Below are 17,927 nucleotides of genomic sequence, written 5' to 3'. Positions count from 1 at the left end.
AGAACGTAAAATTTCATATGCACTTACAGCCATCTTAGCAATATTTACGGCTTCTTTATCATTCGGGTCAACTTCCCACTTTCCCTCTTTGTTTTTAACTTGATGAGCCAAGATCCACTCTACTGATCTAAACTTCTTAAATCTATCTGGCGCTGTGGTGAGTGATGAGGTCACTGAGGAGGAGCCACTTGAGAGGGTTAAAGCTGCCTCTGGCGGTAGTCGCCCATCATTTATCCACTCTGGTCTCTTTCTAACATAACCCTTTTGGCCTCTGCGATGTGGGTGCTTGTTTTGTAATGCACTTTTACTTGCTTTTTCTCTACGAACCTGTCAAAAACACATAAAGAACATGTCGAACATTTAAAGATGGCAACAACAAACTAATCATATAATTATATAAAAAAATATCTAGCAAAGTAAATTCATTATTACCAACATCTCCGGCTTGTTTCGTTCCATCACAAATGTTTTCCAATCATCCTCTGTGATTTGATGGTAGATGTCCCAAGGCATGTCATTTGTCTGATGTTTCGGCATTTTTTCTTTCTTAGTTATCCAACGCCGCGTTAACCTGGACTTGAAAGCTCCAAAGCGTTTCGCCACACACATATGAAAATATTTTTCTCTCCTTTTAGCCGGATCATCAATAATGTGGAACAGAAGCTGTTAATTTTATGGATAAGAGATTGTTAGAAACGTATGCTACACAAATAGATAATCTAGGAGAATACAAATCAAGTTTTTATTCAATGTTTACCTTGGTCTCCTCCCAAAACCCCTTCTTTGTGTGTTCATCTAACGTTGAATATTCTTTCACATTAATGTTAATTCTAGCAGCACAAGACCCAACTTGCTTCCCGTATTCTCCTGACCATTCTCCATCGGGGATTCCATATTGATTATACTGAAGATGCATAGGCTTTTTGGCTTGAACTCCTTTTGACGGACCACGGAATTTGGTCTTTTTACTAGTGTTGGTACCTTGTGATTCCCCCGTAGGATGACTAGCTCCATCAATTCCCTGTATTTCATTATCACGATGATCATCCATGGTAGCTACGGTCCTGCAACAAAGAAAAGAGAGCAATACTTAGTAAAGGGAGCAATACTTAGAAAAGAGAGCAATACTTAGAAAAGAGAGCAATACTCAGTTTTCAGTTATAATAAAATTGATACATGTTTCAAATGAAGACTATGAAAGTCTGCCTACAAAACAAATTCATGGGCAAGTAGACAACGGGTAGGTTGTGTATACATTATGTCTTGTTTTTTTATATTAAGGGCAAAATGCTACAATTGGCCATTTACAAAGCTATACCTAAAATAATGGCCTTATGGTATTACACCTAACATGCAAAACAATCCCAAATCAAACCTCACCTAAAAAAACAACCCAAAAAAAAATCATAACTCACCAGTTCTACGCACTGACCTGCACAGCTCAGATCAGAACTATGCAGATCAATGCACAGAACTGATCAGAACTGACCAGTTCTGTGCACTGATCTGCACAGTTCTGATCTGAACTGTGCAGATCAATGCACAGAACTGATCAGAACTGACCAGTTCTGTGCACTGATCTGCACAGTTCTGATCTGAGCTGTGCAGATCAGTGCACAGAACTGATCAGAACTGACCAGTTCTGTGCACTGATCTGCACAGTTCTGATATGAGCTGTGCAGATCAGTGCACAGAACTGATCAGAACTGACCAGTTCTGTGCACTGATCTGCACAGTTCTGATCTGAGCTGTGCAGATCAGTGCACAGAACTGATCAGAACTGACCAGTTCTGTGCACTGATCTGCACAGTTCTGATCTGAGCTGTGCAGATCAATGCACAGAACTGATCAGAACTGACCAGTTCTGTGCACTGATCTGCACAGTTCTGATCTGAGCTGTGCAGATCAGTGCACATAACTGCACAGTTCTGTGCACTGATCTGCACAGTTCTGATCTGAGCTGTGCAGATCAGTGCACATAACTGCACAGTTCTGATCAGTGCATATTCCTTGTGCTACTTGCAGTTCTCGTGGATTGATAAAATGCAATATATGTCAAGGTGGCGGCTCTCTTCTTGCTCGCAATATTGCAACCATCAAATGGTAAGAGTTGCATTTTGTTATACTGTGGGATATGTTACCAATCTTTATTAGTTATTCTCTCTCTGTATTCCCATATTAATCTGTTCCACAAGTTTCTTATCTATTTGAGGAGTTTTTTTTTTCTTTTTTTCTTTTTGTGACACTGCTCTTGAAGAATTGGAGAAGCTTATAAATAGTTATTCAGTTGTGGTTAGCAAAATGAAGTCATGGGCAAGTAGACAACGGGTAGGTTGTGTATACATTATGTCTTGTTTTTTTATATTAAGGGCAAAATGCTACAATTGGCCATTTACAAAGCTATACCTAAAATAATGGCCTTATGGTATTACACCTAACATGCAAAACAATCCCAAATCAAACCTCACCTAAAAAAACAACCCAAAAAAAAAAATCATAACTCACCAAATCTACGCACTGATCTGCACAGCTCAGATCAGAACTGTGCAGATCAATGCACAGAACTGATCAAAACTGACCAGTTCTGTGCACTGATCTGCACAGTTCTGATCTGAACTGTGCAGATCAATGCACAGAACTGATCAGAACTGACCAGTTCTGTGCACTGATCTGCACAGTTCTGATCTGAGCTGTGCAGATCAATGCACAGAACTGATCAGAACTGACCAGTTTTGTGCACTGATCTGCACAGTTCTGATCTGAGCTGTGCAGATCAGTGCACAGAACTGATCAGAACTGACCAGTTCTGTGCACTGATCTGCACAGTTCTGATCTGAGCTGTGCAGATCAGTGCACAGAACTGATCAGAACTGACCAGTTCTGTGCACTGATCTGCACAGTTCTGATCTGAGCTGTGCAGATCAGTGCACATAACTGCACAGTTCTGATCTGTTTTGTCCACTGATCTGCACAGTTCTGATCTGGGCAGTGCAGATCAGTGCACAGAACAGAACTGATCAGTGCACTGAGAAGCTAAAACAGTACTTCACTGAGTTGATTAGTGCAATTGGCCAAAGAATCTCTGTTTATTTTGATGAATTTCAGTTGCATTGGAAAGAACTGATCAGCCTCTTTAATTTCAGTTGCATTGGAAAGAACTGAGAAGCTAAAACAGTACTTCATGCTGCTTTTCTGGTTATGGATGACACAAGTTACAAATTTTGTAAGTTTTGAAACTTCAGGAACAGGACAGTTTCTAGACATCACTCAGATTTCTATTCCTGGTCTAATTTGATGATTCTGGAGTTCAAATCTTCACCTTCAAACATGTAAATTACACCATACTGTAAGCAAAGTATCAAATTGTAAACAAAGTCATCTTCAAAACGGTTTTTATGTACTTATCCATCATCAACCACCAGAAAGCAAACATCAGAAACTAAGTTACCAATCACAAAGCCATGCAAACAAGAATAGGTAATTGATATTATTAGACAAAATGTACTGAAAACTAACCTAGGAAAATTCAACTGCAATTTCTGCAACCTGTGCTTGGAACCTGGCTCACATAAGAGGATACGACATTCACCAAGTTTACACCTGTGTGAAAAAACCAGATAAAGTTAGTCAAGTTATTAGAAGTATCAGACTCTCAGTAACTTAAATAGGAGGGAAAAAGTAGGAGACTATCACTGCAATTCCTCTTCACAATACAAGTGGCAATTGATTGGGGTTGAATTTTTAGAAAAAAAATATGAATTAATATCCACAAGTATCCTTCACTATTCAAATTTAAGTAGTCAAGATAACAAAAATTCCAAGGCGCACAGGCTTTCAGATATGAATAGAAAGAACAAAGTCAAAAACTTCAACAATGCATCAGAAGTGAAGCCCGAACTTACACATGTATGTTTCAATTACGATTCGTAACCCATATTCCTTCCGTATGATCTGTACGCATATGATTAGTATTATTTGCATCCTCCTCTTCTGGCAATGGTTGAACAACCATTGGTAACGGAGGTGTGTCATCATACTCATCATACTCATCTTCATCTACAACATCATCAATACCCAAAATATGTCTTTTTCCTTGGGCAACAACACGCCATCTAGGATCAATATTGTCAACCACATAAAAAACTTGCTTAGCTAGTGATGCTAGAATGAATGGCTCGTCACTGTCACTTAGTCGATCAAAGTTCACCAAGGTTAAACCCGGGAAAATTTCATCTCGCTTCACACCATTTTGGTTGTTAGCCCACTGACACCGAAAAACAGGGATCACAAAATAGGTATAATCAAGCTCCCATATTTCTTCGATAACACCATAATATGATTGTGTTGAATCAACCGGCCTTTTATCCTTAGCGCTTGCATAGACCCTAGATGATGCAACAACCTTTACTCCACTATTTTGCACTACACTCTTTTCATCTTGCCTTCTAGTGTAGAATGTGAACCCATTGATATCATATCCTTCAAAAGATCGAACACATAGTCGAGGACCTCGAGATAACCACTTGATCGTATCAGAAACATCATGGTCTTGTTTCTTTCCAACTTCCTTCTTAAACCATTCAATAAATGTGCGATTATGTTCCCGCATCAACGCTCTTTCCTTCAACTTAGGATTACAATGTTGCAATTCAAGCAGATGCTTTTCTAAATAAGGATGAACCTCTGTAAGATGCTGCAACACACAAAGATGTGCCTTCTTCTTCCTCTCCGATGGAGGAGATATCACATTTTTACCAATTACTCCCTCCCCTGCGAGCCTACCAACATGTCGAGATTTTGGAAGTCCTATTGGTTCAAGGCTTGACAAAAACTCAGCTAGATATCCAGAAATCTCTTCTTTAAGGACTCCCCGAATGATACTACCCTCTGGATTAGCCGGATTCCTTGCTTTGTCCTTTAAAGTCTTAAAAAATCTCTCAAAAGGATACATCCATCTTAAGAACACCGGACCACATAACTTGACTTCGCGAACTAAATGGACAATCAAATGCACCATTATATCAAAGAAAGAAGGCGGAAAATACATTTCAAATCGACATAGAGTTTCAACAACATCATTGTGCAAAGCATCCAAAGTCTCCGGATCAATCACCTTAGCACATATGGAATTGAAAAACAAACAAAGTTTTGTTATAACATGTCTCACGTGTTTCGGCAATATCCCACGAAGTGCAATTGGCAAAAATACATTAATCAGTGCATGACAATCATGAGACTTCATACCAATCAACCTAAGGTCCGAGAGAGACACTAGGCGCTTAACATTCGACGAATATCCCGAGGGAACCTTAATGCCATGTAAGCACTCACAAAACTTCTTCTTCTCCTTTCTCGACATTGTGTAACACGCTGGAGGCAGAAAGGTCTTTGTACCATCCTTTTTTTTAACAGGCCACAAATCTGGTCGAATATTCTTCTTTTTCATATCTTTCCGCACATTCTCATTGTCCTTGGTCTTTCCTGGTATGTTTAGCAAAGTCCCGATGATAGCATCGCACACATTTTTCTCAATGTGCATTACATCGAGACAATGCCTAACCGACAAATCTTTCCAGTAGGGAAGATCCCATAATGGAGACACTTTCTTCCATAAAACACCCTTTTTAGACTTGGACTTGAAGCACTTACCGTATTTGGTTTCAACATTTTTGATACGTTCATAAACTTGTGATCCTGTCAAAGGTGTACGAGCTACTCCTTCCTCGGTGAACCCATTGAATTCCTTCTTCTTCTTACGATAAGGATGATATCGACTAAGGTGCTTCCTGAAATCTGGGTAGATATTTTTCTTGAAATGATCCAACCGTGTGGGCTTCATGTCCTCTTCACATATAGGGCATGCTTGTTCTCCTTTGGTTTTGTACCCAGACAAGTTTCCATAGGCCGGAAAATCATTTATGGTACAGAAAACCATTGCCCGCAATGTAAAGTTTGAGTTGGTGTGAGCATCGAACATTGGAACACCTTCATTCCACAACAATTTCAAATCATCTATGTGTGGAGCGAGATACACATCTATATCATGTCCTAGCTGCTTAGGCCCTGAGATGAGGAGTGACAACATGATATACTTGCGTTTCATACACAACCATGGAGGAAGATTGTAAATTGCAAGAAGAACCGGCCAAGTGCTATGCTAACTACTCAGAGAGTCGTATGGATTCATCCCATCTGTACATAGAGCAAGTCTCAGATTTCTAACCTCCTTGCCAAATTCAGGATACTTCTTATCAATAGTTCTCCATTGAGGAGAATCAGCCGGATGTCTAAGGAATTCATCTTTCTTCCTCCCTTCCGCATGCCACCTCAGATACTTAGCATTCTTCTTTACGGAGAACAAGCGCTCAAACCTAGGTATGATCGGAAGATACCACAATACCTTGGCGGGCGGTCCCCTCTTAGCTGAATTGGCCCCTTTACGCTTGTAACGCGACATAGAACACGTTGGACACTTATCCAAATTTTCATACTCTTTTCTGTAAAGAATACAATCATTTGGGCAAGCATCTATCTTGACGGCCTCTAAGCCTAAGGGATTCGTCAATTTGTTGGCATAATAGGCAGAGGTGGGAATGTCATTGCCATCGGGAAACCAAAGACCTAGTCGTTTCAATAATTTCGTGAAACTTTCTTCGGTCCAACCACTCTCCGCTTTCAAGTTGGAAAGTGATGCCACACATTCTAACAATTTGAATTTTGTACACCCAGGGTACAAAGGCGTCTCAGCAGCCTTTAATACCTGCTCGAGTATGTGAGGTCGTCCATTCAAGTGATCTTTCACCGCATCCATCATTTCATTTATTTCATTATCTTCTTGCTCATCATCATCCATCTCATTATTCTCAGAAATATCAGAATCACTCTCATCACTCTCATCACTCTCTGCCAGAACATCAAATTCATTCACACTAGAACTTGGACGATCAAGTATTTTCTCACCATGCCAAAACCAGACATGGTAATCTGGCTTAAACCCACGACGAAATAAATGATCCTCAATTTCATCAATATCACCTAACCGCCTTACATTGTTACAATCACGGCAAGGACAATAGATCTTTGCGGCTTTCGTATTCCGTTGGTGTGCTAAAGCACATCTAAGGAACTCCTCAACCCCACTCAAGTATTCCACCGTAGTATGGTCACCGTACATCCAACGACGACTCATTTCTAATAACACAAGGTTTTACACAGAATTAGATAAATCAAGCCACAAATTCTTAATTTTGACACAAGAACTATACATCAGAAAAATGGTAAGACCTCATCTCAATTTTAAAACCAAACAAAACAGGAATATGTGTCAACATTAACATTTATTAGCTTCACATAAGATTTCACAGGAATAAACTAAAATCGATTTAAGTATAAACTAGCTTGGCATAAGATCTTTGTTCTCTAATGATGCAATCTTATCCAAAGATAAAATATCAGTAAAAACCATCCTCCAGTACTCAATCAATAGATCCCAGCGACGCTCATGTTTAGGTTTTAAATTAGTTACGAAACCCGCATTCAGTGTAAATAAACCCATTTGCACATTAGGTTAGCGGAATTGGGAGACTACACTTTGAAACACTAACAGGGTAGCAGAAAAAAGGCAACGTATTCACTTGGATTGGGTTCTGTTCGGGTTAATTCGGTTTACTTCATATTCATTCAGCTAAAATCAGATCAATCTAGCGATATCCTCAAACTCTGACTACCTTCTTTCAAGTACAATACAGGTCCAATAAGAAATCTTGAAGTAAATAATCCAGTTGAGAAGATCATGGACAGAATCAGTTCACTGATGTTTATGAACTGCAATGAAATCAACCAACACAATCATATTATACACACACACACATGGACTTAACTAGCAAGAATAATCCTAATATATTGGCTTTCTGGTAACTTCAACTAAACAAGCATAAGGCAGATACAGAAAGACATACAACATATTTTTGACAATAGAGTCCTAAACTATGTGTATATTGCCAAGATAGTTTCCTTGTTTACGTCATTGATGTTAAGTAAATGGAATCAATTCACTGATGTTCAAGAACTGCAAGAAAATTATCCAGTGATACAATTAGATTACACAAACATGGACTTGACTAGCAAGAATCATTCTAATATCTTCGCCTTTCGTGGTAGCTACTTTAATTAAACAAGCACAAGGAAGATACAGAAGGACAGCAATCCACTGCACCAAGAAAATGCAACAAACATAGAAATCCAGCCATTTTTTTGATAATTAAGTCCAAGACTATATGTATATTATTGAGAACATAACTAGTTGCCTAATGCCTACTTTACATCATGTAAATCAATGCACATTACTGAGATTTCTTACCATCTACCAAAAGGGGCGGTTAATCCCTAAACAATCCCAAAATACCAAATTAAGTTCACTCTTAATGAAGACAAAAATTTCACAGAAGTATGAGCTTACTTCTTGAATAAGCATACCAATAACAGTAAGCTCCGGTGAAGAACCGAGTGTGAAGAACATCAATAGATAGCCTCTATGCATCTAATTTCCATCTATTAAGAACAATAGAAACAATAATCCACTGCATTTACCAAAACCCCTCTTGGAAAGGGGGAAAAACTAAATTCTTGTTTAACATTTGAAGTTTAGGAAGCGCTAATCACCAATCATTTTTTAAGGTTTAGATTACATCCCAAAATTAAAGGACCGTATACTAACTAAGAACATAGACAGAACAAAAATATTGCCGAAAAACCCTAATCCCCAATTTTTCGCAATTGCAGATTTCAAACAACAGCATCAAAAAATTGTCAAGATTTCTACAAACAAATATGAAGAAACTATTCTATTTCCACTAAACTTCTACAGAAATTTAGTCATCGATTCGCAAATTTGACAGTAAATCCAAACAAAAATTGTAAAAAATGAAAACAAGTTAAACAGATTTAAGAAGAAATTGAAGCTTACTTAAGAAAATTGCTTGAGTTGATCGGAAATTTGATTGAGTTTCCGGCGCTTTTCTTGATGATCTTCTCAACGGATACAAAAATGTCACAGTATGAGTTTGCCTTGGAAGAGATGTGAAGTACGACGACCAGTTTGGAAGAGATGTCGCAGCTATCTGTTTGGCGGTGCCTATTGAGGCGGGCAAATGAAGGCCCCCTTCAACAGAAAGACCCTATTGAGGCGGGCAATTAAAAGCCCCCTTCAACATCTTCTTTCTATTGAGGCGGGCTAAGAAAGCCCCCTTCGACAGCTTCTGTAGAAGCGAACACCACAAAAGCCCGCCTCAACCTGTTAGTAAAATATTTGACCCGCGTTGACTAAGTAGCTATTGAGGCGCGCTTATGTATGCCCCCCTCAACAAGGGGGCTACAACAGGGGTTTTTTCCACTAGTGAACTCATCAAAGAACTCAACCCTTATTAGATTAAAGTACAAAAACTTAATCTAATAAGAAAACCTAATTCTTTCAATTAGTAATTAAAATCGCTAAAACTAAAACAAAATGGCAATATGAAAGCCTTAAAGCAATCGAAGCCGCAAAAATGAACAACAAATTCACAAATTGAAAAAAACCTAATTTGAACATGTAAAACATAAAAAGAATCAATCGAAACCTTAATTAAAAAATCAACAATAATTCGAGCCCTAATAAAAATACAACAACTGAAAACAAATCGAAAAAAATATAAACTACCTGCGTGCGTGAATTGAGAGAGACGAAAAATCGCAAAGAATATGAAGGAATTGCAGGACGATAATCGAAGATGTTGGAGAAGATGGAGATGTGAATCGAAGCTATACAGAGGATTTGCTAAAGGAGAGAGAAAAGGGGAGGAAGAGAGAGAAAAAAATTATCAAAATTGGGAAGAAAGGGGAGGTCATTCATATGCGGTGAAATTACAATATTGCCCTTATTTTCTGATTTGGTCGGACAAGATGTGAGCCGTTGATTTAATTGATCTAAGGGCTGAGATTAGTTCTCAGTTCTCATCTTAAGGGGAGGTTCTCACCGGATCCCGATAATATATATTGGTTTAGATCAATTGATCGTTGTTCCCTTTTAGCATTTCACTACTTTATGAGGGCTGAGGACCTTGTTTAGTTAGTTGATACTTTATACCTATATAAAGATGGTTAACCATTGTTAAAGGAAAGGTTGAATTAATTGGAATGAGTTCTTGATTGATAACTTTGTGATCGCTTAACTAATTCCAAGATAAAAACAGTTGTGAATACTTGTTGATTATATGATTTATGTGATTGTCGAGTCATAACAAGTATTAATTAGTAAATCATGTAAAGTGAAACTGAGTAGCAATAGCTTTGGACAATCAGGAGTTGGGGTCATGGGTCGCCTATGGATTTTTCTGGGACCGGATTGATCACCGGTTCTATTTATTCAAAAGTTCCTCGATATAGCAGGTCATTGGGGTTACGGAGTCGCGCCCGTACCTCGTCTTCTTAGTGAAGGCTTCTAGTAGAAAACTCGATCCATTGACTATTTCAATTAAAATAAAATTAAGGTTATAAAAGTCTAGTCTAGTCTAGTCAAACGTGGTCTTCAAGTTAATATGTTATTGTTGTCCTTACTTATGTTTTATTAGTATCATGTTAAGAATGTTTATTTACTGATTTAGTATGTAGTACTCAGCTTATGTTTTATTAGTTCAGTCAAATATAGTCTTCAAGTCAATATGTTTTGGTTATCTTACTTATGTTTTATTAGTATCATGTTAGGGTTGTTCGTTTAATAGAATCATGTTAGGATTATTATTGTTTTAGTATGTAGTACTCAGCTTTGATGATTACGTGCTTTGTTTGTGTGTGTTGATCATGGCTATGCCTTATTGATCCTGTGATAACCCATTTTGGTGAGCAGTCTCTAAGGATCAATAAGCATTGCCCATCTACAGGTTTGAAGATGATGCATCATTGGGTTCGGGACTAGACAGCTTGTATTTAATTTTGATTTGCTAAGTTGACTTTGGTTTGTTTAATTGGACTTTAAACTTGTTGAACTAGCTACATTGACTTTATTTCCGTTGATTGGTTTTGGGAGTTGATTATTTATAAACTTAAAGTTAGTTTTATGTTTTCCGCTGCAAAATTCCGAATAAGCCGTTATGTTTTCACACGGGCGATAATACTTTGATAATTCTCCATATTTATAATTACTAAAAAGGTTATTTTAGAAAAGGGAGAATTGTCGGGGTGTTACTATTTTTGGTTATGACTTTAGGTGGATTTATACTAGGTGAACTTAGGCTTTAATGGACATGATGGACTCAAGGGAAGACTCGCATAAATGATGACAGACTCGGCTAGGGTTTTTGTGTAATAACTCGTATTTTTCGGAATTTATAAATATATTTTAATGTATTTATAAAGTATTTTTACGAATTTTAGATTTTAAATTGCATTTAATTATGATTTAAATGCATTTTTATTTAATTAGAATTATTATTATTTTTATTAAATCCGAAATTATTTGAATCGAGGAATTTATTGGGTTTTATTTTTTTAAAAGTTTGAATTAATTCTAAGCCCAACTCGTCTAGTTGGTGAACCCAACTGAGTTTCTAAGCTTCAATTTCTAATTCAAACCAAAATTGCTTAAATGTGCAAATCTCAATCTAAGTTCCTACGCCTAAGCCCATTAGGGATTGGGGAACCTATAAATATAACCACCTCATTAATTGATCCCCACTTCCTTCATAATTTTCTCTCTGCTCCCTTGTCTTGTACCCGGCTCCCTCTCCTCTCTCGGCCCTCTTGTTCCCGTCTCCCTTTTGCCAGCACCACACAGCACGAGCATCGCTGCTCGCTATGCTCTCGTGCCTTCGTGCACGCATTGCCTCGCAGCCCCTCACCCTCACTCTCTTGTTGCCCATGTCGTTGCTGCCTCTCGCACATCACACGCTCACACACTCCCTCCCTCGCTCTGTCGCACAACACTCGTGCACCCTCGCCGAGTGTTTTTGTGCTGCTGTTGCTGCTTCGTCCCTCGACGCAATACACCCTCACTCGCACCCCCTCACTCGTGCTCGTGCGAGCATTTCTGCCCCTTGCTTGTCTTTGTCGCTGCACCGCACGCAACACACACACACCAACATGTGTTATGTGTACTATACTCTGTATATTTTTGATCCTTTTGCGCCCAATCACATTCAAATCGTGATTGTACCGTGCTATAAGCTGATTTGGTATAATTCTCCTCTTCCTTGCCTATTTTATTTCAATTCTGTATTTTAAATTATTATATTAATTAATATTATTGATTTTGTATTATTAAACTGTTGGGAACGGTTATGAACACCGTATTGTGACGTTTTGTATGATTGGATTGGCGAGGAATATTTTAAATCAAAGAACTATAATTTTCAGATTTGATTAATTAATAAAGTGTTGATTTTTAATATTCTAAAGTGAATTTTATGACTAATTAGGGTTAGGATTTTAATCCCAATTTAATGATTGATTGATTTACATAATTTAATGTTAGTTTCAATGATGAAAATCAAATATAATTTTCAGATTTAATTCAAAGCCTAAAAGTGTCGATTTTGATGTTTTTAAAGGTGAAAATTTAATATTTCCATACTAGGACTTTAGTTTTTCAATTTAGACTATTAATTTAATTATGAGAAATTAATTTCTAACTAAATCAAGGGTTTTAGAATTTATAAAAGTTGCTGGAAATTTAGTTAGCATGGATAATACCTAAGTTTTAATATTTTAATTATAGAAGGTGATTTCTAATCTTGAGTCGTGATTCGCAAAGTGGCCCCCGAACTTAGATATTCTAGGTACGTACATGCCTAGGGTGACCACCGATTACATGAGGACTATGTGATGTTTATTATTTATGAATCATGTGACTGGGATTATTATTGTATTCATGTTTGATGTTGTGAATAAGCATGCTATTGATTACTGTTGAATTCATGAATCCTATGTGAACAATCATGTAGTGATTACTCCCTCCGTCCCGGAATACTTGACCTGTTTTCCTTATCGGGCCGTCCCTAATTACTTGACCTGTTTCTAAAAATGGAAATATTCTAACAATATTATATTATTTCTCACTCCACCCCTATTAACCCACCTACCCCCTACTCCATACAAAAATTAATTAAAAATTCAACCCCTACTCTCCCCCAACCCCACCCCTTCACACATTTCCCACTAACTACATTAAAATAATACCCCACTATCAACTACTACCTATTAAATTAAATAAGTCAATTCAAGTCCCTTAAACTCTGTGCCGGTCAAACCGGGTCGAGTATTCCGGGACGGAGGGAGTATTTATAATCGTTGAATATAATGTCAATCATGTTTTTCAAGTTTTATATGCATGTATGGGTGTTTCACATGCAAGGATTATGTTTATGCTATTGTACGTAAAGTCTAGCATACTTTGAGCCAAGTATTCGTGCCTTGTTGCACTATTTATTCTACCCCGTCTGTAGGGTATGTTTGGGAAGTCTATGTGAATTGAACTAAGGATAATTCGTGCCTTGTGCACACCCCGCTTGTTAACTGGCAATGTCGAATTATCTCAATAGTATATTGAGAAGGAACAATGGGAGTAATATTACTTGAGTCCTGTGTTTTGATCACATGTCCTAAAGGATTAAAATTAATTGTCATTGTTTGGTTGCTTGTATTTTATGTCTTATTGATTATGTCTTGAGTTCACCTTGTACATAAAATATTAATTAACGTAAAGTGCAACCAGAACAAGATTCAAAACTCTTGGAACGCATATACCTGGAGTATGAACAATGGGGGGAGTCTTGCCGGAAAACTTGTACTCCTACGAATGATACAAGACGTTGTTTCATTCTTATTTTTATGCGTTGAAATTCCGCCGGTATGGTCCGACCTTCGGTATGGTCCGATATTTACTTTATTATTATTTTGGTGTTTGGTGGGCTCCCAACACCCTTCCTTTTATGGATATTTTCTTTTAGCCCGTTCGAAGCTTATTCTTAATTAATCTATGAGTCAAGAGTAACGTCAAGTGTCGAGTCTTATCTCCATGATTATTTGTTTATTAAATGGCTTTTGCATGTGGATTATTAAGTTGTTTGAGTGAAGCATGTTAGACTAGGATTTCATTCTAACTTGTTCGTAGTCAACTTTCGGTGACTTCGTGCTTCATGTTTCCTTTGGTAATGGCCTTTGCCTTAATGACCCTATGATGATCCACCATTGCATTTGCGTTGTTGGGGAGTAGATTTTTAATAACAGGTTTGTAGACATAACTTGCGGGAGAAGTTATCGAGCATGGGATTGAGTTTAAGAGATGTTTTCTCTTCTGTATTTATAAACGCTATTATTTTGTAGTCATGACTAGGGGTGTAAACGAGCCGAGCCGAGCTTTACCCTGTTCATGTTCATGTTCATTTAACTTATCCGAGCTCGAGCCTGAGCTTTTAACCGAGCTCAAAAATTTGTTCAAGCTCGGTTCGTTTAAAAGATTTTGTGTTCTCGAACTGTTCGTGAACGACTCATTTATTAATCGAGCCGAGTCTATAAACGAGCTTTTTCCATGAACGAGTTTTCTTAAACAAACTTTAGAGTATAACCACTTGAAAATCTAACAAATTATATCATATCTAATAATAAAGATTAAAGTACATTACTTTATTTGATAAACAAACTAATAATTTAGAAAGAGTCAAAGAGCACTAATTTAGTAATTAAAATTTTATTTCAAAATATTTTTATTCTATTTTAAATTTCAAAAGTCAAAAACATGATTTTATTTATATTTGAAAAACGTATATATGGTAAAATATGATACATAACATAACTAGACGAACTTGTTCACGAACATAAATGAACGAGTTGTTCATGAACATAAATGAACGAGTTGTTCATGAAGTTAAATGAACGAGCATACCTATGTTCATGTTCAAGCTCGTTTATTAAGCGAGCATCAAAGGTTGTTCAAGCTCGGCTCGTTTAATAAATGAACGAACGTGAACGAGCTTTAAACGAGCCCGAGCCCGAGCCCGAGTAGTTTATTGACCGGCTCGGCTCATTTGCACCCCTAGTCATGACTACATAAACTATTTAAACTGTTTAATTGCTAGTTAATGGATTTTAAATGTTTTTGTTTGGGCCGTAATGGTTCCGATTTGTATGGAGGCCATCAACTATTATTGTGTTTTGAAAGTTAGTTAAATTCCGCTGCGTAATTCTGGTAATAGCCTTAACCGTTATCACGGTGGCGGTAATATCTTAGTAATTCCTTTATTTTAAGTTGGAAAATGATTTTATAAAAGCTAGGAATTATTATGGTATTATATTTTGACTCGACTTGACTTGTCCTTTTCCTCGAATATTATTAAGCGATCATAGCAAGCAATTTGGTATAAATCCATTTTATTAACTGATTTTAGAAAACAAATTCTTTTCTTTGTTTTTTAGAAACTTTTGTTTTTGGTGAACGTCAAAGGTTATTTTAGCATGAACTGTATTATGCCTGACATTAGTGTTATTAGAGGACTAATAACTACTTTACGAATTGTTTTTTTTTTTAAAAAAATCAACAGCACCTAAAGTTGTCGAGGATTGAACTAGTGGGCGCCAAAAAATTTCAGCGATAGTGTAACACCGCCAAAATTTGGACCTTTTATATAATCAAAAACCCTGTTTTTATTTCATAAAATCATCGTCCAAACCTTGGGAGTGTCACTGCTACATTTATTCTCCTTAGAAAATAAATGCAAAGCAACAAAACATTTAAACCATTAAAGTCAAAATTAACTAAGTGGTCTAAAAGGTGGCCCATAAAAATAATACAACCAATTCTCATAAAAATAAATAGCAAAGTTCAACTTAAACTGAAATAGAAATTTTCTCTTGACTAGGTGGTTATTCTAAGCGTCTCCTCACTCGTAGCCAAGTACCTTTACCAACCTGCAAAAATAAATAGAAAAGAGACAAGAGAGACGAACTCCCAAAAATCAGATAAACTGAGTAATTCCAACTCCATCCCGTAAAATAAATAATTTTAGTTTTGAAAACATTTTGAGTACATAAAATAAATAAGTAAACAACAAGTATCAATTTAATAATTCCATTATTAAACTTATCACATAAGATCAATATTAATTAAGTGAGTGAAAGAGAACGCTAAGGGTCGCGCGTAACATTTGAGAATAGCCAAAGTAAGATGAGTACATAATGTCCCTAGTGTGCAAACCCCTCACTAATTAACAATGGGTCTCCGCGACCGCGCACCAATAGAATTAGGAGGAAGACTAAGCAGAAAGTTTAATGCAGAATAATAGAAACCTACTAGAAGCCTACCGGGTCTCCACTAAAGTGCACCGATAGAACAACATCTAGAAGGGCAACCTATTCCTAACCCTTACGGGCTTTTCCCTCGGAGATTACACTTTTAGTCATTAGTATTTTAATAAGGTCGAAACACATAATACAAGTACTCACATAAAATCATTACCAATATCAAAGTAACATTATCACTTCATTCGATCAATCAACTACATGTTAATATAACTCCCAACAATAACGTTCATTCAATTAGTCAAACTGACGAACTACCTTAAAGGAATCCGCATGCTACAACAATTAACTAATGTTAACGTTTAATTAGGATTGTCCCCATTAGCTAATGTATTCCACTTGAAACATATTAACCCTCATGGAATATATATATATATATATATATATATATATATATATATATATATATATATATATATATATATATATATATACAACATGATTATCATAATGAGGCTAATATAATACGTGCCCAATATAGCTCTTATAAACAACACTTAGTCTCCCTAATACATAATAGCACATAGATATATCCAAAATATTTTAACTAACGGGACCTAAAGATGATGGACATCGAAAATTACCTTAAACACGCGCGTAATTCTCAAGGTACGAGATCTCCGAAAGAGTCACCTAGTAGTCTCCATCTACAGTTAAATAGTAACAAACCTAAATTAGTACACAATAGTCGCATTATTGGTTGGACACAAGACAAGTTAGTCTACCGTAATCACCAAATCCGATTAGCTTAATAGTACTTATTGTTAGATTAATATAAGAATCTTCATGCTTATTAAAAAATATAGAGGAAAATAAGATTATGCCATCCTAAAAACACCAGTTAGGGTGAGTTGTAAAGTTCTGATGCAGCAAAATAGGATGGCTAGAAAAGCATATGCATATGCGTCCAAAATCTATGCAATTCCCTGACACTACATGCATCAAGTGGTAATTAATTAATATTATTAATATATATACACATTTTTTTTTTCAAAAACAATACTCAAGAACACAAATATATAATACTTAATTTGATCGATTGAAACATGAAAAGAAGAAAAAGAATCAGCATCTCTTAGTTTAACTATATACTTTGGTCAAAATAAGGTTGAGAAAGATGATAGAAATTGGACTTACCAGAGGTGATTGAAGGAGGTGGAGGTAACGGTGAAAGAGTGATGACGGCAGAGTAACGATTGAGGGAGGAATAAGGGTTTTGATGGTGTCCTTTATGATGCACGGGAAATTTTGAGTATAACAATGTATTTATAGTTTAGATATTAGGGTTTAATTAGCTCCACTAAATTAAAATTTCATAAACTAATTAATAAAATCCAAATATCAGTTTACAAAGTTTATTTATTAAAATCTGTAAAACTTTATTTAAAATAACAAAATCAATATAAATTATTTATCTAGTCCATCTAAAATATACTTAAAATTTTGGGATATTACAGATAGGATTAAGCAGCGCTTAAAATTTCTGGCACAGGCAGTGATGCGCTGTTATTTTCCAATGCTTGAAGGATCTTTTCATGATTCGTTTGTGCAGTTGGTCTTTTAGTCAATTTTTCCCGTAGCTTAAATTTTTACTAATTTAT

The 17,927-nt window shown here is 36.5% G+C and overlaps 1 protein-coding gene and 1 long non-coding RNA gene across 2 annotated transcripts; both read right to left on the bottom strand.

Moving 5' to 3' along the window:
* Window positions 1–408: 408 nt before the first annotated feature.
* LOC110802469 (uncharacterized) lies at window positions 409–3,264 on the bottom strand. The gene is made up of 3 exons (XM_056839171.1): window positions 3,041–3,264; window positions 758–1,064; window positions 409–663 (listed from the first exon to the last, which is right to left on the bottom strand). Exons 1-3 carry the CDS (start codon window positions 3,262–3,264, stop codon window positions 409–411), a joined length of 786 nt encoding a protein of 261 aa, XP_056695149.1.
* A 12,406-nt stretch (window positions 3,265–15,670) lies between these two features.
* On the bottom strand, window positions 15,671–17,558 carry LOC130469065 (uncharacterized). Its single transcript, XR_008929444.1, has 3 exons — window positions 17,464–17,558; window positions 16,911–16,973; window positions 15,671–15,936 (listed from the first exon to the last, which is right to left on the bottom strand). It is a non-coding gene; the product is annotated as an uncharacterized lncRNA (long non-coding RNA).
* Between the last annotated feature and the right edge of the window lie 369 nt (window positions 17,559–17,927).

Source organism: Spinacia oleracea, chromosome 3 (genome assembly GCF_020520425.1).
Source record: "Spinacia oleracea cultivar Varoflay chromosome 3, BTI_SOV_V1, whole genome shotgun sequence".
Classification (NCBI taxonomy): domain Eukaryota; kingdom Viridiplantae; phylum Streptophyta; class Magnoliopsida; order Caryophyllales; family Amaranthaceae; genus Spinacia; species Spinacia oleracea.
The sequence above is the reverse complement of the archived record's forward strand: the minus strand, read 5'-3'. Positions and strand labels throughout refer to the sequence as shown.

Coding starts and splice junctions, on each gene's coding strand:
- LOC110802469 (XM_056839171.1), bottom strand. CDS start 3,264: ATGTCTAGAAACTGTCCTGTTCCTGAAGTTTCAAAACTTACAAAATTT. Junction 1,065..3,040: donor AATCAACTCAGTGAAGTACT/GTTTTAGCTTCT, acceptor TCTTTGTTGCAG/GACCGTAGCTACCATGGATG. Junction 664..757: donor GGTTTTGGGAGGAGACCAAG/GTAAACATTGAA, acceptor TAAAATTAACAG/CTTCTGTTCCACATTATTGA.